The 21,331-nt window shown below is 40.9% G+C and overlaps 1 protein-coding gene across 17 annotated transcripts in view; it reads left to right on the top strand.

Moving 5' to 3' along the window:
* Nucleotides 1-21,331, top strand: part of kif1b (kinesin family member 1B) — a 54,933-nt gene that overhangs the window by 22,362 nt on the left and 11,240 nt on the right. For 3 of the 17 annotated variants that reach the window (XM_086066995.1, XM_086066997.1, XM_086066996.1), the window contains 27 exons: nucleotides 178-256; nucleotides 331-473; nucleotides 1,121-1,162; nucleotides 2,165-2,236; nucleotides 3,125-3,336; nucleotides 4,008-4,087; nucleotides 4,253-4,328; nucleotides 4,553-4,606; nucleotides 5,376-5,438; nucleotides 5,631-5,710; nucleotides 6,245-6,351; nucleotides 6,563-6,646; nucleotides 6,771-6,951; nucleotides 7,030-7,102; nucleotides 13,713-13,818; nucleotides 14,981-15,129; nucleotides 15,892-16,070; nucleotides 16,158-16,298; nucleotides 17,341-17,592; nucleotides 18,711-18,829; nucleotides 18,949-19,034; nucleotides 19,107-19,236; nucleotides 19,479-19,632; nucleotides 19,784-19,874; nucleotides 19,949-20,067; nucleotides 20,143-20,198; nucleotides 20,357-20,557. In XM_086066995.1, coding sequence (XP_085923121.1) covers nucleotides 178-256; nucleotides 331-473; nucleotides 1,121-1,162; nucleotides 2,165-2,236; nucleotides 3,125-3,336; nucleotides 4,008-4,087; nucleotides 4,253-4,328; nucleotides 4,553-4,606; nucleotides 5,376-5,438; nucleotides 5,631-5,710; nucleotides 6,245-6,351; nucleotides 6,563-6,646; nucleotides 6,771-6,951; nucleotides 7,030-7,102; nucleotides 13,713-13,818; nucleotides 14,981-15,129; nucleotides 15,892-16,070; nucleotides 16,158-16,298; nucleotides 17,341-17,592; nucleotides 18,711-18,829; nucleotides 18,949-19,034; nucleotides 19,107-19,236; nucleotides 19,479-19,632; nucleotides 19,784-19,874; nucleotides 19,949-20,067; nucleotides 20,143-20,198; nucleotides 20,357-20,557 — 3,129 coding nt within the window. The remainder of the gene's footprint in view (nucleotides 1-177; nucleotides 257-330; nucleotides 474-1,120; nucleotides 1,163-2,164; nucleotides 2,237-3,124; nucleotides 3,337-4,007; nucleotides 4,088-4,252; nucleotides 4,329-4,552; nucleotides 4,607-5,375; nucleotides 5,439-5,630; nucleotides 5,711-6,244; nucleotides 6,352-6,562; nucleotides 6,647-6,770; nucleotides 6,952-7,029; nucleotides 7,103-13,712; nucleotides 13,819-14,980; nucleotides 15,130-15,891; nucleotides 16,071-16,157; nucleotides 16,299-17,340; nucleotides 17,593-18,710; nucleotides 18,830-18,948; nucleotides 19,035-19,106; nucleotides 19,237-19,478; nucleotides 19,633-19,783; nucleotides 19,875-19,948; nucleotides 20,068-20,142; nucleotides 20,199-20,356; nucleotides 20,558-21,331) is intronic. The other 14 variants (XM_086066999.1, XM_086067006.1, XM_086066998.1 and 11 more) reach the window with 14 other exon arrangements.

Consider the following 21,331-nt stretch of genomic DNA (forward strand, 5'->3'; position numbering starts at 1 on the left):
TCTAAAGTTTATGAATATGGAACAAAAAATGGACCAGCATGTTAATGTCATTTTCCTTAGACAAATGACAAAGTCAGGTGCAAATGTATTTGTTTTGGGGAATTGATCAACATTTTATTTTTATTCAGTTTTGTCTTCCAAAAATGTCTTACGGTTTATGCATATTGCTTTTAATAGGTGGAAACTCCAGAACTGCAATGGTTGCCGCCCTAAGTCCTGCTGATATCAATTATGATGAAACTCTGAGCACACTGCGGTAAGATTCCCATCCTGCTGGACATGGTAATAAATAATTCCAAATCATTAATATTTTTTATTTGTGATTTCTAGCTACGCCGATCGAGCAAAGAACATCAAATGCAATGCTGTCATCAATGAGGATCCCAACAATAAGCTGGTGCGTGACCTTAAGGATGAAGTGGCTCGTCTGAAGGAACTGCTACATGCACAAGGACTGGGAGACATCCTGGACAGTGAGCATTTTATCAGCATTATACACACCATGTGCCTCCTCTTCTCTCAACATCTCCTGTCTCCTGCACACTTTGGTTCCATTGCCTACTTACAAAAAATGTGATTTCATTGTTTCTATAAAAAAAAGTTTCAAACAAATTTTGTGCGCGACTTGTTGCAAAAGTAATTAAAAAAACACACTCACACACAGCACCTCTGCTTTTGTGCCATATAGTTGCCTATAGGATATGCATATAACGAGGCAATGATTGAACTATCTTACAATTATAACATGATAACTTATCAAAAAGGATTTTCAACCCAATTGCAGGTTTTTTTTGTGTCCAGCCAGGATTCAAATAGATTCCATTTGCAATCTTGTTTAATTTCAACCAGCAGATTCTGCAAATACAAATACTGTTAGATTACTTTCAGTGCGAGAAACAATGAAATACAGACACTTTGGTTATTGGTACCACTCCATGAGAGGTACAAGCTGGGCCTACAGTAACTTGCTCTTTCCTGACTGCACTTTACACAACCACACCCGTGTTGCCATTTGTTGTCATCATCGTTTTCATTGTCATCCTGCTCAGTAAATAATGTCTAAAACCTCTTCTACCATTCTGAACTCTGACCCCTTTCATCTTTTCCTGCTTCCCATCAGTCGATCCTCTAGGGGATGATTGCCCAGGAAGTGGAATCAAATGTTTGTATATGTCTGGTTGTCATGCACTGTTTCTGCTGTTTGCTCTTTAGTAGTTAAGATAACATTGCTTTTTGAGCCATGTAAGCTCTATAGTGAACTAGGGCTGGGCGATATATTGACATTGGTAGAGTATTTTTTAACAATTTGTCAGCCATGTCAGTACTCATAGCAACTGAAAATAAAAAATCCCTCGCATTAAGTTTAATGAACAGTATATATTTTGTACGTATAGTATCATAACTTGAAACAAAACCAGTGAAATTCCCCCTCCCTCCATTTTTAATAAATTGTAGACATAGATTTGGGATGGGAATTTAAAAAAAATGCTTGGCGGATTTAAGGATGGCTTTATCAGTAGTTATTTTTAAAGCAGCACCTCAGCTGGTGGAATCACTAAGTGTACTCGTTTGACCACAATTAGTATAAGAGGCAAATCAACAATTAAACCACACAATTACCAGAATTATTTAAGATCACTTATTGTGAATGAATAATTACTAATTGCTTAATTATTATGCCCATCTCTTTTGTTGAGACTGTAATGCTAGCTGCTGTCCCCATTCATTTAAGACAACTTCATTTAAGAGGCCTTATTTTGTAGCTTCAACTTCTACTCCCAAAAATAGGAATCATTGTAATCCTTGATTGTATGTAGTCAGATTTTTTTTTTATTATCCAAAAGGCTTAGTTTTATACAGCCATATCGCCCAGCCTTAATTGAAACTGCTACCAGCTTTGCATGAGAATGTGGAAAAGATAGAGCTGAATAGAAATGCAAGGCTTCCCTCGCTGTGCTGGTCTGGCCCTATTTAGCATGTTATCAGGTTATGCTTGTGTTGATGAAATCAGCTAATTGTAGAGTCCCATCTTCCCAAGTGATCATTAAGAGTGTCCCCTTTTCAGGCTAGTCCCCCATTTCCATCAGAATATTAATATATATTATAATATTTCATTCTATAACTCACATTTGGCAGCTGTCTTCCTTTGTATTTATTGCTGCAGGTGACACGACTCAAAGCTTTAAAATGCCACTGCTCAGTTGTCAAACTGAGGTTCAGAGCTTCAGATCAAAAGGTGCATTAAATAGAAAGTCTATGTGGTGTGTGATCAGATTCCACTAACCTAGAGTGAGTAGTTTCTAGTTGGTTTGATAGTTTGCCCTATGCTGTATTCCTAACACTTCTTTCCTCATAACCTTTCATTGTACTAACGTTACTATTTAATGTGTTTGAATTAGAATTTAAGAAAAAAAAGAGACATATTTGGCTCTTGTGACTGCCAAATTCCTCCAAAGAAGTTGCATACTTTAATATGTGGACCTTGCTGCAAAAGTATTTATAATCCACCTCACATAAAAAAGGAAAATGGTGCATTTTCTCTTTGGTTATATTGACATTTGGACCGATTGTTGTGCTTCTGGCATGATATGGATGAGGGATCAGCGATAGCTTGAGTGTGCGCGTGTGTTTCTGTGTGAGTTGAACTGCAGGCTAAACTTTGGCAGCATGTCGTCCAAGGCCATTTGCCCTCTGAATCATCTTTCAGCATCAGTCTGGCGCCCACGCTAATTTTGATACAGGGATAGCAGTTTTCGCACAGACAAATATGACAGACCAGACAGTTATTTTCAGGAGTTGTACAGAGACAGATGCAGATAGTTGTTTTCGACTCACTTTACAAACAGTCAAAGCAGAGGGAAGAGCTAACCCACTATATCTGGAGTGAAAACTGCTTCTCTGTAGCTGACATTATGATGTGCGTTTGTGTGAACCCGTTGGTACAATATGTGTCTCACATTGGTCTTCCCTCCTTTTGTCCCCCCCTTCCCTGTCTCCCGTTTCTTCCTCTCTCACAATTTTGTATTTCATTCCTTTCATTTAATGGTTTATCACCCCTCTATCCTGCCCTGGCCCACTTCCCTCTCTGTTGTCGATCTCTCTTTCCCTCTTGCTGTCGGCTCAGACCTCAAAGACATTCAGAACAATAAGAATAGATACTTGATAGCCTCAGAGAACCAACGCCCTGGCCATTTCTCCACAGCCCCTATCGGTTCCCTGACAGTCTCTCCATCCTCTGGCTCACTGTGCAGCCAGGGGGCCCTGCAGTCAGCCACCAGCATCCAGGAGCGCATCATGTCCACTCCTGGTGGAGAGGAAGCTATTGAAAGACTTAAGGTAAAGTTGGTGTGGGTCGCATCATGTCACTCAAGTCGACAAGTCACAGAGGAGGGTTTTTTATTGCTTGATTATTTTGTTTTCAATTTTATTTTATATATTTTTTATTTTTAAACATTCACTTAAAATGCTTTCTTGTTTTTGGGGTAGACTTTTCCGAAAATAATAATGTATTAAATTACAAGATTAAATATGTATTCAACAATACAAATTTACACAATGTCAGAAATCAGATGTTAATATTCATGTAACGTCATTTCAAAGCAGCAGTAACCTCCCATCAATCTAATACTGCTCATATGACTGTTGATAGAGCAGTGCAACCATCCAACCGTTAGAAGCTGCAGTTGCCATGACAACCAAAGTGCCCACTCTGTCTGTCATCAAATGACGTCAAACCTGAACCGCAGATATGGAGGAAAGTGGACAAAAATAGCACCTGAGTAATTCCGCTTTAGCTCCTGGAGTGAGGCACATAATAGTCAAAGGCGGCATGTATATTTTAGTGTTTGTGATTGCATACTCATTGTTTACCCTTGTGATCCATTTGTAAACATGACATTAGGTGTGGAAGTACAAGTTAAACTGGTGTTTAATGCTTTGATCAGCAAATCCACAAGAACAGACGATTAACAAGTTCACCGTTTCACACTTTGACTTCTGTGTTTTAGGAATCCGAAAAGATCATTGCGGAGCTCAATGAAACCTGGGAAGAGAAACTGCGAAAGACGGAGGCAATCCGCATGGAAAGGTCACTATAATCAACCAAATGAAGCACGCTAAGCTATGTTGAATCTTTGGTGCCATTATCCTCAACATATCACGCACATGATGACTTTTCATCCGTTGTCTCGAGTAGATACCGTTACCGTACCGAGTAGATAAATTTATAGAACCTGCTCTGCCTTCCTTACAGGGAGGCATTACTTGCAGAAATGGGCGTAGCAATCCGCGAAGATGGAGGCACTTTGGGGGTGTTCTCCCCAAAAAAGGTAGGCCAGACACTCTTTTATACATTTACAAGACTGATTGCAGAATGAGTTTCCAGACGGAAATTTTGTGATTCACTCCCTTCCACCTTTGCTTCCTCCTTTGTTTCACATGTTACTGTGTTCTATGAAAACCCTTCATTGCACCATCTTTAGTTGTTTCTTTTTATCTTTGTATTGTTTTGTCTTTCTTTACACTTGATAATTTGCCTTCTTCGTGTACTCAGCTGAGCCATGAAAGTCCATTTGAAGAACAGTTTGATTGTTTTTCCGCCAAGAAGGTTTGTCCATTCAAGCTGGCAGAAAAAGTGAAATTCCTGAGTAATTCCCTTAGGAAGAGTAGCTGATTGCTGGCATGCCCTCTTTTTGTGTACTGTAGATTGTAGAAGGAATACAAAAAAATATTTTGTAATTGCTTATGCTACTTTGAAGTTGAAGTTTCACATAGACCAGTGTGATGTTCCCCTTTTCCCCATGTCCACATGGCTCTACAAGCTATGAAGGCTTTTCCATTGACTAAATCTGGGTACTATGAAGTGCCTGGTTAGCTGGGGTTCCACTCTTGCTGCATAGATACCATTCGGCCCACTTGAAACATTTGATCTTTACACAGTATTAGCTTACCCTGCTGCTGTGCCTTCGCTCTGGATACTGCAGTATTATTCTCTGCAGTCTCCACTATTTTTTATTTTCGCCAAGTCTTTTCTCAAAATGTTTCTCCTTACTGTATGTAGCCAGTGGCCACATTATGAGCAGTTTTACTCTTTTGTACTTGACGTGGTCTGGCTAGAGTTGTCCAGTTTCCTGCAGAGCTATTTTGAAGTGGAAAACTGGTCACCTCAAATCGAGGCAAGTAAAATAGAGTTGCACCAGAACAGTATAGTGGAAAAGCCCTTGTGCTGACATTACTCTTACCTGCTTTTTCTACTTAAGCACAAAATTCATAGTTAGTCATCCTGTGCAGTTAACTGAGTTTTTTTGTTTCCAAAATTTTTTCCACATTCATTCTTTTTTTTTTTCTCTTTCATTCACTGCTGCTCCATTGGTTAGCATTTCAATGAGAAGCCTTGTGATCTCTATACAGACTTTAATGGGGTCTTCTCCCCAAAGAAGGTTGGTTATTGTTTTACAGAGAACTGTGTTGTGGTAGCGCTAGCACGAATCAGTCAAACAGTCAGGAAATGTGTTTGGAGTAGTTATTTATAAGCAATGTTTGATTGAGAACTCGCCCACCTAATGCACCCAATGTTGGTGTTTTTATACTGTGTCATAGTTAACTGTCTCCCTGTCATGTTTCTCCTTTAGACTCCTCACTTGGTTAACCTGAACGAGGATCCTCTCATGTCTGAGTGTCTTCTCTACTACATCAAAGATGGCATTACAAGGTAAATTAAACTTCATGAGTCACCTTGAAATGCTGAAGAAAATGTAAACGTTTGGAATAGGTCCCAAGTCTAAAATAAAGGACGGCCATCGTACATGCATACAGCCCACTATTTTTGCTATTCCGTAAAAGGTGTGTAACACTTTGTTGCCCATTTCATATCTCCTCTTTCTAACTAACCAGGTTAGAGCACTTTCTCCCCCTCCTCTAATACCTCTTAATGAATTTAAAATTATTGTATGGCTTTCTGCACTATAACTGCAGTATTCTTGCTACAATAAAAGCTGTGTTATGGGTGAAGGAAATTATATAGTTATTTTTCCTGAATTGATTCCTTTTCTTCCTTTGGATCATCCGTTAAGTAAATGTGAAATTATCGATTGGCAACAAAAACATTCACACAGATTATTTGACATTTAGGAATACTAATAAACATATGTTAATAGATCTCATTTAATGGTTGAAGCTAGCTTTATACATAAATGCCTGTCTGCGCAATGCAAGTGAATAAAACTGGCCTCTGTAATGGTTGCAGGGTGGGACAGGCTGATGCTGAAAGACGGCAGGATATAGTCTTAAGTGGTGCTCATATCAAGGAGGAGCACTGTATTTTCCGCAGTGAGAAGAATGCCCATGGAGAAGGTAAACCACCATGCTATTAAATTGTGTTTGTTTAGTTGAATAAAGTTTTACTCAATGATAATCCCTTCCTATGTTATAGTCGGATATAAAAGCAGATGCAAATCAGCACTATGTTGTAAATGGCTATGGCTAACGGATGTATACATATGTGCTTTTGTCACAGAAAATATAGATTGATTTCCTAATAATTGCTTGTGTGTTTCTGCTGAAGTTATCGTCATGCTTGTGCCCTGTGAGGGATCTGAGACTTATGTAAATGGAAAGCGTGTTGAAGACTCTATCCAGCTGCGTTCAGGTATGCTCAATTTAAATGGGCCAGTCTCATTCAAAACAACCCAAATAAACAACAGAAGAACTAAATCAAGCAATTAACACTGTTTTCCCTGTTCGTTTCACCGCCCCCACCTGAACTCTTTCAGGAAACCGTATCATTATGGGAAAGAACCACGTGTTCCGCTTCAACCACCCCGAGCAAGCCAGGGCGGAAAGGGAGAAAACGCCAACGGCCGAAACCCCTGTGGAGCCAGTGGATTGGACCTTTGCTCAGAGAGAGCTGCTGGAGAAACAGGGCATTGACATGAAACAGGAGATGGAGAAAAGGTGATGCTTTAAATGGAATTTAAACCATGGAAGGTACTACATAATGCATTTTTCAAAGCTGACGATCTTTTTGGGTAGGCTCACTGAAATGGAAATCCTATACAAAAAAGAGAAGGAAGAAGCAGACCAACTTCTTGAGCAGCAGAGACTGGTGAGTTCAAAGCAGCTGATGTTCCTACAAACTTACAACTGAGGTTTATTTATTTATTACAATTGGCTTGTTGGTATAGAGTTGCAGCAAGTGAGTGCTGAGTGGGTTGAACCATAGTGTGTAGGAGGCTGTCTGTGTGCTAGTTAGTAGTAGTAGTAGTAAGGCAGTTTTCTGACTGACACAGAAAACGTGTCATTTTTATACAAGTTTTGGGTTGTTTGGAGTCAATTTCCAGTGGCCCATTTAAATTGCCATGTACTAATTCTTACGCTGAGCTATGTGTGTGTGCACCAGTGCATGTCTATTTTTCTTGCATGGAAAAATACTTTTGAAGCAGATAAGCTTTCAATTGATTTTCTCTAGCAATTTGAAGGACTGAATTAGATTGGGAAGCTTTCTCCTTTTCCCCGAACCCCTTTGTCACTTCTCTTCTATGTTCTGGTAGTGCCTTTGAATCTTGCAAAACAGCAGGTACTAAGTAGGGATGGGCATTACCAAATTGTGTTGATTGATTAATGAAGGGTTAATTAATTGTTATTTCTTTGTTATATTTGGCCATGTTTCAATGTGAATGTTTCAGTGAGCAGTATAATGCTGCCTGACTTTAGCCAGAGCGGAAATATCTTATGTGGACAACGCTTAACGTTCTATAGTTTTAAGTTATGTTCTCCTTCTTTCAGACCGCAAACTAGTTCAACACCTCTGCTGGTTGTAGCGAAGGTGGAAAATCCATTTTGCCTCAATTATGTCAAGAAACCATTCAAAACTTATCACTGTCATTTATCAATTCCACAAATTTTTCACTTAATCAAATAATCATGTCCATCCCCAGTCAAGTGTTTTGATTTAGAAGGGAAAAAAAAGGTCATTGTCAGAAGAATCCCAAGCATATTTCTATGAACAGAGGCTGCTTTTGCATGGTTCATGTTAATTGCATGTATTCTTCACTCATTCACTGCTGGCTGTGGACTCAGTTGCAAGATTCGCTGTTAAGCTAGTTGACCATTTGGTGGCTGTAATTTTGCTTTGACTAGTCTAGATTTCTTGCTTCTTGATTCTCATCTCTTCAATGCAGTTGCTGACATGTACACTGCATTGTGATTGCAAAAACTCTAGCAGTAGTTTTTGGCAGTGACAATGTGGTTTCTCATTGACTTCTTTGCCCAACTTTGTGAATGTGACGCCAGTGAAGGGCGCACCTCACGAACAACGTTATCACTGTTCACAGCTGAATTAGTGAATCGTCAAACCTTACAGCATCATCTCAGAGCAGCGGGTGTTAAGGTCCAAACTCCCGACAACAGAACATTTATATTAAGTGTGGTTTAGTTGTTCACAGGCTCTATAATCAACAAGACATAAAACACGACACAAAACTACACTTACTGGTTGTGATCTGTAATGTTTTTGTTTACCAAAATGAGAAACTGCATTCATTTTCCAACTAACCTTTCTTGTAGTGGATTAACACCTACCTTCACCACAGCCTGTCCTCTCTTCTGGCTTTCTGATCAGCTGCAAGAACACGCTCTTTTATTAATCAGCTAATACTAAAGACACTCAAACCCTGTGGACTGAACGGGGACAGCTTTCAAATCCAAGAACGTGCATGCATGCTTGCCCGAAATAGCATGTGTGGGACACAACTTTTCAATTATGAAGAGGAATTTAACAAAACCATACAAATCAGCTTCAATCGGCAGCTTCTGTCCAGATTTCTTTGCTCACCGTAACAGGCATAATCAATTTTTACTTTTAATATCAATATGCAATCATGGGAGCAGTATTGTTAAAACTTGCTATCACATCAATTGACTATTCAAATTCATTTTTTCCATTTCAAATTATCCATCTTTTCACCAGAGAATTTAAAAAAATACCAATTTGAAAAATACAAGAAAGTCAATGGAAGCCACTGTTTACTTGTTTTATTGTAAATATAATTTCATTGTACACTTGGAATGATATGGTGCACGTTGCCATACATCTAGTAATGTGATGTATGCAAAATATTAAGATAATTTTGTTCAGCTGCATTATTTACACCTAAAATGTGATCATGAAAATGTCCCGAGTTAAAGTACTCCCATGTTGCATATTCATACATTTGTATTCATCTTTATTTAAAAAGCATCCTTCATCCTTTCTTTGATTTCCCATTGTAATTTCTCCTTTTTTTGGGGTGGGGCCATTTGGTTTGTTTCCTGTGTTGTTCTCTCAAGGATGGCGACTCTGATAGTGGGGATGACTCAGATAAGAGGTCTTGTGAGGAGAGCTGGAGACTGATCACGTCCTTGAGGGAAAAGCTGCCCCCCAGCAAACTACAAACCATAGTGAAAAAGTGTGGATTACCCAGCAGCGGTAAGCGAAGAGAGCCCGTAAAAATGTACCAGATCCCTCAGCGGCGCCGCATCACCAAGGACTCCAAGTGGGTAACCATCTCGGACTTGAAGATCCAGGCAGTCAAAGAAATCTGCTATGAGGTAGCGCTCAACGATTTCCGCCACACACGTCAGGAAATCGAAGCGCTGGCCATTGTGAAGATGAAGGAGCTTTGCGCAAGCTACAGCAAGAAGGACCCCAATGAGCGGGACTCATGGAGGGCGGTGGCACGGGATGTTTGGGACACTGTGGGGGTTGGTGATGAGCGTATTGAGGATGTCATCACCAATGGGTCTCGAGCAGGTGGGGTTGTCATGGATGAGCTGAAGGTGCACATTGATAAGCTGGAGGACATCTTGCAGGAGGTCAAGAAACAGAACAACGTGAAAGATGAGGAGATCCGTGCTCTCAGGAACAAGATGGTGAAAATGGAAAAAGTCCTTCCCCTCATCACCCCCGAGGGTCAAGAGAGACCTCCCAGTTCTGACCCTCTTCCTAGCACAGTGAGTACACCGAGCCCCCAACCGCCTGTGCCTGAAACATCTGACGCGGAGTATGGGGAGTCCCAAGCAGGCCTAAGCACAGGAGATGACTCAACCCTAAAACGAGGCCACGCACGTTGGATACGTCAAGAGCAGCTACGCCTTAAAAGCCTCCAGCAGCAAGAGATCACCAAGCAGCTCCGCCGGCATACAGGGCCCCACAGATTTATACCCCCAGAAGATCGCAAACTACGTTTCCCCTTCAAAAGTAACCCCAAACACCGCAACTCGTGGAGCCCTGGCACTCATATTATTATTACAGATGAGAAGGTCATCGAGCTCAAAGTGCCAAAAGAAGCTGTTGAGGAAGAAGATGCTGAAAGCCAGGGTACTGATTTACAGTCTCAGGAAAAGATAGCTGCTTCCGTCATAGAAGTCACTCCCCCATTGCCAAGTCCATCAGTCCAGCGCCGTAACAAAAATTTTGAGCACGGAATAAACCAGGGTCAAAGACATAACCATAGGAACAGCTATCATCAACAAGCCTATGAACGAGGCCGCAGCAACTCTTTTAACCTCCGCCAGCGGCCCTCAGGTTCTACGGAGCACCTGCATCAGCCTGAAGCCAACCGCAGGCACACGCAGGCCTTCTACCAGCCCCGCCACTATCAGAACCAGCCCTCATACCCCCAGCCCCACCTCCAACAGCCGTGCCACTATAATAGCACAATGTATATCGATGGAGGTTTCAATAGCTACCAGCAGTACTATCAGCCTGACCATGCTAACCAACCGATCAACTTTCAGGCACCTCCACGGATCCGCAGGCAAATGTCTGCCCCCAATTTGAAAGCCAGCAGAGAGACAGCGGTTTAGAAGTTGAACTGAAATCTTTTTAGCAGGCAAAAACATTACAGATCACAATGAGCATAAAAAAGACTGTTGTTGGTTGATCCAAAAGTCTATGTAAATGAAATTGTATGATTGATATATTATAGTATATCATGCTGTTTGACCACAATCCCCATGCCATGCTCGCTGTTCATTTTTCAGCCTGTGAGACAATTCATCAATCATCTTTTGATTTGCCAAATGCATCTTGGTTGATTTTCAGTGTTTACATATTTGCATTTTACTTGTTGCTTTTTAATTTTTCAATTTAGTCAACTCAATATGAACACAGATGTGTCTAATTGTTGCCGTAGTACACACATTTTGGAAACAAAATAGATTTCTTCCCATCAACCATATAACTGAATGTTATGATTGGATGCCAGCGGAACCTCAGTTTGAACACATGATGCATATTTAATGTTTTAACATTGATAATGGAATAGCTTAATGCACTATTAAGAAGTGAGGCTGCCTATAAAAGGTGTTCAATGAAAGTAGAATTTAGAAATGTGGCCTTTTCCTTTTCATGTTTAATTTACAGTTAATTGTGTTTTATAGCTGTTATCTTACGTAGATATAGTTCTAGTATGCTGCTTGATTTAAATTAGTAGTTCCCAGAGACCTGCCTTACAATGTTGGCGAGAAGACAATATTGACCAGTTGTTGATGGTTCAAATGACACAGCCTATAAACAACTTTCAGTTACTTTATGAAAACGACGCCACTGTTTTAACTAGTGCCTATTTTATTAGCAGCAAGACTGCCTATGAATGCCTTTATGCCTAAAGCCAGAACTTTTAGTTATTTTCTTTAATACTGTATGGCCTTAATATCCATAATGAAAAATCGGACACACTCTGCATAATGGGAAAAATTTACCATGAAATGTTTTTACGTTTCCTTACCTATGCTGTAATGAAAATTGAATGATATAATATGGCTTATGCAACACTTGTAGTCTGCCTACCCTGCGCCGACTATCTTTTACATACAGTACATCAACATAAATAGCCCATAAATGTGTAATTAGAGATCGCCTTTTTTAATGTTTGCATTGGTGCACATGGCAACCAGGTAAGCTGTAAAGTACAGTACACTTAAGGGCGCTTTCACACTAGGGCCATTGTACCGTGCCCAAGCACGCTTGCTGCTAAAGTCCGGTAGTGTGAGCACAATCGATCCGCGCCTGAGTACGGTTCGGATTCCCAGTTTAGCATGATTGGGAGAGGTGGGCCAAAAAACGGTACGGTTGGCCGCACATGCGCACAGCCGCAGCGAGTAGAGATGAGATGGCAGCAACAAAGGGCTCACGTTGGTCTGATGATGAAGTGCAGTCTCCCATGATGACATATTCTTCTTCTATGTTTCGGAGGCAACTGGGCCCGGACGCGGTTTGGTTAGAGTAATGTGAGTGTGAGCCGGAGGGCCAATCAGGCCTCAGTACGGGACGGAAGATATAGCCCTAGTGTGAGTGCGCCCTAAATCCAATGTACAGTGTACTGTTCTTTTGAAATATACTGTACATGTATGTATGTGTTAAGTGTTATTTCAAAGCGTCTTTTTGAACATCTGCTGTTTGAATTTGCATAATCGAAGTGCCTCATGGTGATCATGCACAAAACTGTGTTCAAGTATTTTGTGACAATGTATTATTGGAACCATGTTGTTCACAGGGTTTGAAAGAGTATACTGTATTGACATCTTGTGATGTCAGTCAGTTTATTACTGTAATAAATTGATACACTCCAAGCACATTCATTTCTTATAAGTGCAATTTTGCCAAAAAGCATAGAATTGGCTCCCAACCTTTCATTTGTAATGCCACAATAGTGGTAGATTCTTGTCATAGGCACTCATGAATTTACAGGCTATGCAACTTATGACGTTGGCTCATCATCATAGGCTATATCGTACAGTATGTTCAGCAAGAGAAAATCTTCCGCACAGAGGCCAGAAAATGACAATAAGAGCTGGAGTTCTTGAAAATGAAATTCAGGAATGTGGGGGAGGAGAGTTGAAGTAATAGGCTGCAATGTTCGGTTGCCCCATTCAACCATCAGAGATTGTAGCTACTGCTAAGCGTTACCCCAACTTTAAGTCAAAGTCAGTGTAATACCAATTATTAGTTGCAACAAAATGTGGTCAACTCCAAATGCTTTAATTGTTGAACTGACCCTATAAGCAATACAGAAAATGGATGGATGGCTGTTCTATTTTGAATCTCTGCAAATTCCATCAACACCCCTCCTTGTTCCTTTCATTTAGCAATCCTTAAACTATCTTGAGTTATTAGGCTTACCATGCCAAACTCTTAAGATAAACATAGTTTCCCCTAATATATTAATAATGTGTCACAGAAGACACAATCGCGTCGTAAATAATCTCACAAGCATTATTGTTATTAATGATGTAAAATGCATCAACCACCTGATGTTGTATCAAGGCAGAGATTCATTGGCTGCATCTTTGGCAAATGAGGTGCTCAGTAAATGTTGGACTGTGCTAGAATTTGTAATTTGTTGGTAGGATGTCAGCAGGGCGGAGGTCAAAAACAAATGAAAAGGCTGCATTGTCTTCCCTCAAGACACTGAACAAAGACGATGAGGTCACCAGGACTGGAGGCGGTGCGGCTCTCATGATGATGATGATGATGATGGCGCCCCTCATTGGATTACAGTAGACTTGTGCTTCTACAGAACCTCACATCTTTTCCTCCAGACATTGTTTCCCTAATGTGCAATCGTTTTGAAAAGCTATTAGTAAATGCCAATACAGCATGTAGCTATTGTGACGACTGCTATATAAGCACTACTGGTGATGTGGCTTATCCAAATGTGTTGTTGCCTGTCCAGGTATATGAGAGCAAGCTACAAGAACTTCAGAAACAGGTTGAGACTCGTTCTCTGGTTGCCGAAACGCCCGATGAGGAAGAGCTAGAGGAGGAGGACGAAGAGGAAGGTTTGTATTCAGACCATTGATTCTTAAGTGGGTGTTTTTCTTGTTCCATTTAAAAACACATTCACTGCCATCCATTTTAGAACATTTCTAAATTTTCAATATCCACACGATATTATGTTCAATAATTATATATAAACCGAATCTGACAATTGGTATCATAGACTCTCTTTTCTGCCTTGTCCCGGTCTTTTATAATCTATAGTAACAAATAAATAAATAAATAAATAAAAAATAAGTAGGTTGCACAAAATGCAGCAAGTACTCCCATGGGCTCTCAAACTGTGTTTATGTCTAACAAAATGGGACAATGATGTCATTACTGGTGGTTGGGCATCAGTAAAGTTTGACATTTACAGTGGAGCGTAATCAGATTCTCCTTCATCTAGCCCCGTTGAAAAAAATTGAATTGACAAGTATGCTTGTCAAAGGCAGTTAATGACTAATTAAAAAAAAAAAAAAAAACTTCACATCCCAGCAGGACTTGCAAATTCTACGTCATCACTGAATTCACTTGGAATAGTATCTACGTCAAATGAGCTATAATTTTATATATATGTATTTGCCTGTGTTATTTAAATATATAAGTAGAGTAGACTAGGTAGCACATTTTTATCTTTCAAGTTTTAGTATTCAGTCAACTTTTGTTTCATTAGGTATAGTATTTTTTTGCATTTTCATAATGGATTAATGGCATTGGGCATTAATCCAGGTGTTTGCCATGTCTGGCTCACAGATCTGAGGTGTGTGTTTTCCCAGCGCACACTGGCCTTTCATATTCCAAAAACGTGCATGATGGGTTAATTGACGACTAAGTTATTCCTAGAGTGTGAATGTGATGTTTTGTTTTTCTACACTAGTATATGTACCCTGTTTAACTTCAAACCAGTCCAAGGTGTAGCCTGCCTCTCAACCAAAGACAGCTAGGAGAGGCTCCAGCACTCCTGTGACCTGAACGAGAGGTTTAGAAAATGTATGGCAGGATGGATAGACCGATCCCTGACTGCATTACTAAGATATTATATATATATATATAAATATCAATTTTCTTGACACAATCGCTTCTCGTGGGACATGGCAATTGAATAACAAAGTTCCACCAGACGTGTTCTTTGGACTTCTGGCAGCCATGTTAATGAATGCATTGTCTCCTGACGTCCCACAGTGCCGTGGACTCAGCACGAGTTCGACCTGGCTCAGTGGGCCTTCAGAAAGTGGAGGTTCCACCAATTCACATCGCTTCGCGACCAATTGTGGGGGAATGCCGTCTACCTGAAGGAGGCCAATGCCATCAGTGTGGAACTAAAGAAGAAAGTAAGGAAAATGATTTGACTTCAAGTTTACATTATCCTCCTCTTAAAAATTATTCAGAGAGTTAAATGAATATTTCAGTGTCAACAGTATTCCATATGCAGTATAGTATACAAGATGGACCATTGTATGTTTCAAGTGAATCCGTTAATTCAGTGGTCCCCAACCATTTTTCTGCCATGAACCAGTTTCCGGTCCTCCAACCTTCTGTCGAGCTGAAGTGTGGTGGGGCGGTTTGTGTGGTCCAGTAGTCTGCGGACTGGTGGTTCGGGACCACCGCTTTAAATCATCCATAATTGAGAAATTGCGACTTTCTCATCAGCAATCCAGCATGAGTGGTACACTTTTCCTTTTCAAGGTGCTAAATGATTGATAGTGGATATAAAGTAGCTTGTGTGCCACAAATACATTTTTCAATTGAGTGTATTTCCCCAAACCTAAGAGGAAGACACTTCCTTCATGATGTAACAGTATAGCTGGGATTTATTCACTTAGTCCTTTCAAACAGAGCTTGCTATGTCTGAGTTGTGCGATCACACAGCAGTTGCACCTTCTCACACACACACACACAGATAATTAAATGCATGCAGTATTAGTATGACAGTGACAATTGCTTTCAACACAGAAGGAAATAACATGTTTGTAGGCCTACAAACTCCTGTTATTTCCTTAGAAGAAAGTAGCTCCTGGTGTAGCTGCTGACTCACCTGTTCACTTTTCAGCACACACTTTTCTGATCTATGCTTACCACCCTCCATCTTCCAGGTCCAGTTCCAGTTTGTCTTATTGACGGACACACTGTACTCACCCCTGCCCCCGGAGCTCTTGTCACCAGAACCAGAAAAAGAACGTAACTCCAGGGCTTTCCCTCGTACGGTGGTGGCCGTTGAGGTCCAAGACCTAAAGAACGGAGCCACACACTACTGGTCTCTCGAGAAACTCAAGTAATGACCGTCACACGCAGTGAACTGGCTTCAGTGAACTTTGCTTCTGAATATATTTGTATTCTGTATCTTCTCGTCCTTATACAGGCAGCGTCTGGATCAAATGAGGGAGATGTATGACCGGGCAGGAGAAATGGCTTCCACAAACCAGGAGGACTGCGGGGAAGGCACTCTGACAGGAAATGACCCCTTCTACGACCGCTTCCATTGGTTTAAGCTTGTTGGGAGGTATGTAAAAGTACGGGAAAACACATACATACATCTGAAATATTTACTGCTCATTCACTTTTTGTCACAATTATTGGCTTCAATTGAAGAGATGAGTTTTGTGTCACTGTCAGTTTTGGTTATCCCTTTATTTTAAAATCATTTGCTTTAATCAAAGTTTTCATTTGTGTCACAAGTTTGTTTCCCAATATGTGTAAAGTGATATCCACGTTTCACTATTTATGTTTGTCATTCTCATTCAAACTCATTGTATGCATTTATTTTCCATATTTTTGTTCACAAATATATATTTTTTATTGTTTTGTTTGGTGTTTCATGTCATTATTCATCATGGTTTATTCATTTGACCTTTTGGCTTCTTTTTGTGTGTGCAAATTTTCATTGTATTTACCTTTTTATGTCACTTTCAGTTTTTATTTTCTGTCATTTTGCCTCTGCCACATACTGTACAAAAGCATGTTAACAATTTAAAAATATTGCGCTGTGTACCATTTTGTATTTCGCTGGTGCCGGGCAGAATCCTTGTCACCTCCACAATCATCTCTTTTCATGGACCCCCCTTGCCAAAGAGAGCAAGCCATTTTCAATAATTTGTAAAAATAACACCCATGTGTGTGGTCTGACCAATAATATAGATGTTTGAAAAAACATTACATTTATCAAATTGTTATTGTGTGGGTTTTGGCCAAACACCAGCGAAAAGCTCCTCCGTTAGACTCTATGCATGAGAAGTTGAGAGTAGTTATCATTTTTCCATTGCATTTAATTTAAAATTATTTCTTTTGTAGTCCTGTCTCTGCTTGTAATACTCCTTCTTTATTAAACGAAAGCAGTAAAATTGTGCCATTGTCAGGAGCAAAACATTTATTTATTACTAGAATTAAAATATAATAATTGTGTGTATGATATTAAGGTTTCATTACGTGGAAAATTTGAATGGCCTTCATGAATTAGGTTCGGCATACTATTCGGCTGTAAAAGTTTTTTTCATTGTTGCTGGGTTCTGCTTGGTGCCAATGTTCCCGTACAACTCATCTCTCAGCTCCCCCATCTTCCACGGTTGCGTAAATGAGCATCTGGCTGAACGCACGCCCTCGCCCACTTTCTCCACCACCGACTCTGAAATCACCGAGTTGGCGGACGAGCGCCAGAGCGAGATGTCTGACTTTATCGACGACGAGGCGTTCGTCGACGACACCAGCTCAGACGCCGGCACGGAGGAGAGCTCGGATATCTTCAGCGATGGCCAGGACCCCTTCTATGACCGCTCCCCCTGGTTCATCCTGGTGGGAAGGTTGGTGACTGGAGGTGGTTTTTTCCATACGATGCACACGCGGGCTAGCACAGCACTCAGGACATTTGGTTAGGTGATATGCTGCTTGGGTTTTTGGTGAGGGAAAATTACATATCAGACAAACATTTTAAAAAGTTACAACAAATCATCCGATTGCTTAAAAATATATATTTTCTGAATTTATTATCTGAAGAAGCCTATCCAATAGTTTCAGAACGTTTCAGATGGCATTATAGCAGTGTGCAGAGAGAAATTTAATCTGTGTGGTCGTAATGAAATATGATTAGTCACACCACTCCAGCCTGCTGTGCAAGACTTGCTTTTCATCGAAAGTGAAAAGCCACCATCCTTTTCTCTTGCCGCCTCCTCCTCCCACTGTGATGTCATTCCTTGCCACCATGACACCACTGACTGTATTAACTCCCATCTGTTAAAAATGTATTTTTTTGTTTTGTTTTATTAATCCCCATAATCCTATTTATTTAGGTTTTGTTTAATTGGTTGTGTGACATGATGTTTATGTAGGTATTAACAGAGTGACAAGTGTTTATTTGCAGTAATTCAAAAAGTTGGTGATTTAATCAAAATGTATTATGGTGGAGAAAGAAATGAAACATCTGTGGCTCAGTTTGGAACAGTCATGGTGTGATGACACAGTCGGCCATTCTCAAAGCAGCGCAGACAGCATCACCATGACTTCAGACATTCTGCACATTGATATCTCTCCTTTGCCACTGGCCTTTAGCAATTCTGATAGGACAAGATGAGAGAAATGGTGGCGGTAGAGAGAGTCTGGGCCACCAGGGATGCAGGATAGCAAACCATGTTCACCAAAGTAAAATGTCAGCGTGTGCAAGATGAACATGGCACAATAAACCACCTTTTTACAACCTTCCCTTCTGTATATTGTAATAATAAATGGGTAGAGAAAGGAGTGTGCATCTAAGCTTCTTTTTGCCATTTTTAAACATGGTTGTCACTCTAAATATTGTAAATAAAAATGTCAGTCTATAGCTACAGCTTTGAGAATTGCTAATATTACAATTGGTTGAATGAATTGCATTTAACATGCAGCACTGCGGCAGATTTGACGTTTATTCTTTCATTTCCACTTGTAGAGCTTTCGTTTACCTGAGCAACCTGCTTTACCCCATACCACTGGTTCATCGTGTTGCCATAGTAACAGAGAAAGGAGACGTGCGGGGTTTCTTGCGCGTTGGGGTCCAAGCCATAGCTGGTGAGTAATTATTGAGGAAAAACAGTGCTTCTGAACCTGTACTAGATTCCGCTTGATATTACATGTTGTATTTAAAAGATCCCCAAAAAATATCTAAGAGGCCATATATGTGTTTGTAGCTGATGAGGAGGCCCCAGACTACGGGTCTGGAGTAAGGCAATCTGGGACTGCAAAGATATCCTTTGATGATGACTACTTCAAAAAAGTAAGTCCAGACCAAAGGTAGTAGGAGTAGCAATTTCTGCTAAATGTTAACCTCTTTTTTTTTTTCTGTCAGAATGATTTCCCATCCACAGTTATGACCCACTCTGGTTTGTCCTTGGAAGAACTGCGCATTGTGGAGGGCCAGGGTCAGAGTTCAGAGGTCATCACCCCCTCGGAGGAGCTCAACAGAATCAATGACATGGGTATGGCTGCCAGACCTTTACCCCTTGGCAGATGGTCTTGTTGAATGCAAAAGGAGGCTTGGGAATGCATACACAAGTGGTTTGAGGAACCAATAGCACTCGCCTGCGTTTAAAATCATGAGCTTTGTTAAGTGGCTAAGCATGAACTTTATTGCTTTAAGATGACAATGTTTATGCAGATTGAGATTTCAGCAGGTCATTTCCAGTGACTCCAATTCCAAACCATGGCCCTCCTCTTTCAGACCTCAAGATGGGAAACATCCCAGAGACCAAGCTGGCTTGTGGCGACGATCTACCAGGCCAGTTGGAGATAGGCAGCACCTTCACCTTCCGTGTGACCGTGCTTCAGACCACAGGGGTCCCACCAGAATATGCTGATATCTTCTGTCAGTTCAAGTGAGTCCTCAACTTCAACCTTAAGATCATTGTAAACCACTAATAAGGTAGGAGCACATATGTGCAGAGACAGAGAAATAATATCATATCCAAAGGGAATCATCCTCCAGCCAATTGCAAGTGATGCACTGACATATTTGATTTTCTGAAGTTTCCTGCATCGTCATGATGAAGCTTTTTCCACCGAGCCCTTGAAGAACAGTGGCAAAGGCACTCCTCTGGGTTTTTATCATGTCCAAAATGTGAGTATAACCAGCGTTCATGTAAACATCTGAACCAGTGAACAATCACTCAGTTTTGACAACTTCCTGAGCAGATTTCAGTTGAGGTGACAGAGTCCTTCATCGAGTACATCAAGACCAAGCCCATCGTGTTTGAAGTGTTTGGCCACTACCAGCAGCACCCGCTGCATCTTCATGGCCAGGACCTCATCAGGTGGGTGACAAGGAAAGTGATGAACTAAAATGTGCTCTTGCTTTGGTTTAAAGTCATTCCCATTTGTTCCCACAGTCCTCCAACACAATCCAGGAAATACTATCCTATTCCAATGCCACTGTCGAAACCTGGTAAGGCTTTTACTTCCATGGCACCATATGTGGAAGCATCTCACAGTCATTGATGTTTGCTTTGTCAGCATGCTTCAAATGACCTTCCACTTGTCTTTCATTTCTCGCTTCCTTTGGATTTTCTTGCACACTCACCACGTGATACATTGCGACCCCAGACCATACTCGTAAGATAGAGTTGCTCCGCTACCTGATGAGTGGCTATTTGAACGGCAAGGTGCTGGACACTCTGTCCGAGCACGCCAATGCCTTGGCCTCCACCGCTGTGGCCAGCCTGGAGGATGAAGCTGACCAGCTCTCGCACTTTCCCTTCCTCTCAGTGCTTGACGACCCGGTCTTTATTGTGCCCAGGCATCATGGTTGGTACAGCAGGCAGTGAAATAGCTTACGTTGCAGGCATTAGGTTGTATGTGGTGATTAGTCTAGCGCTTTGCTTTTCTCCAGCCGCCACTGCAGGTGATGATAGCACGATGAGTTTCTGCTTGACCTTGCCACAGGTGTATGTAGTTCCCCGTCTCTCTAGTAATTGTTTACTAATGTCCCCAGCTCCCAACCACAGCCCAGTCTGTTGCATTTGCTGCATCCCAAAACTAAATTAATGTAAGCCTTTATACGTTCCGATGCAGAGCATTTGCTCAGAAGATGACCACACCACACTGTAATTATAGGACGTGCATACTGTAGCTGTTTGCTTTTGATGAGGATCCTGTCGGCAGTAGAATAATCTTTCATTGAGCTCATCATAGCAAGTCCGATGGGACTGTATGTCAAAGACTTGTCATACTGTATTTGAAGGGGATGTCAACCCCTCCAAATTATTATTGACAATAATATGTTCTATGCAGCACCACGAGTCTAAATATGGTATTCTGGTTAATAATGCGTTAGTGGAATATGAGTTAAAGAGCAAAATCCAGCCGTTTTTATCAATATTAGAAGGCGGCCATTTTGCAACTTGCTGTCAACTGAAGAGGACGTCACAGTTACTCAGATCTCCGATAACAACCAATCACAGTTCAGCTTCAGAAAACATGTGAGCTGTGATTGGTTGTTGCCTGAGCCCTGAGTAACTGTGATGGCGTCTTCAGTCGACAGCAAGTGGCAAAATGGCCGCCCCCTGAGATGGAGTCAAA

Source organism: Leptonotus elevatus, chromosome 2, assembly GCF_054856555.1.
Source record: "Leptonotus elevatus isolate MCC_2025b chromosome 2, RoL_Lele_1.0, whole genome shotgun sequence".
NCBI classification, from domain to species: Eukaryota; Metazoa; Chordata; class Actinopteri; order Syngnathiformes; family Syngnathidae; genus Leptonotus; species Leptonotus elevatus.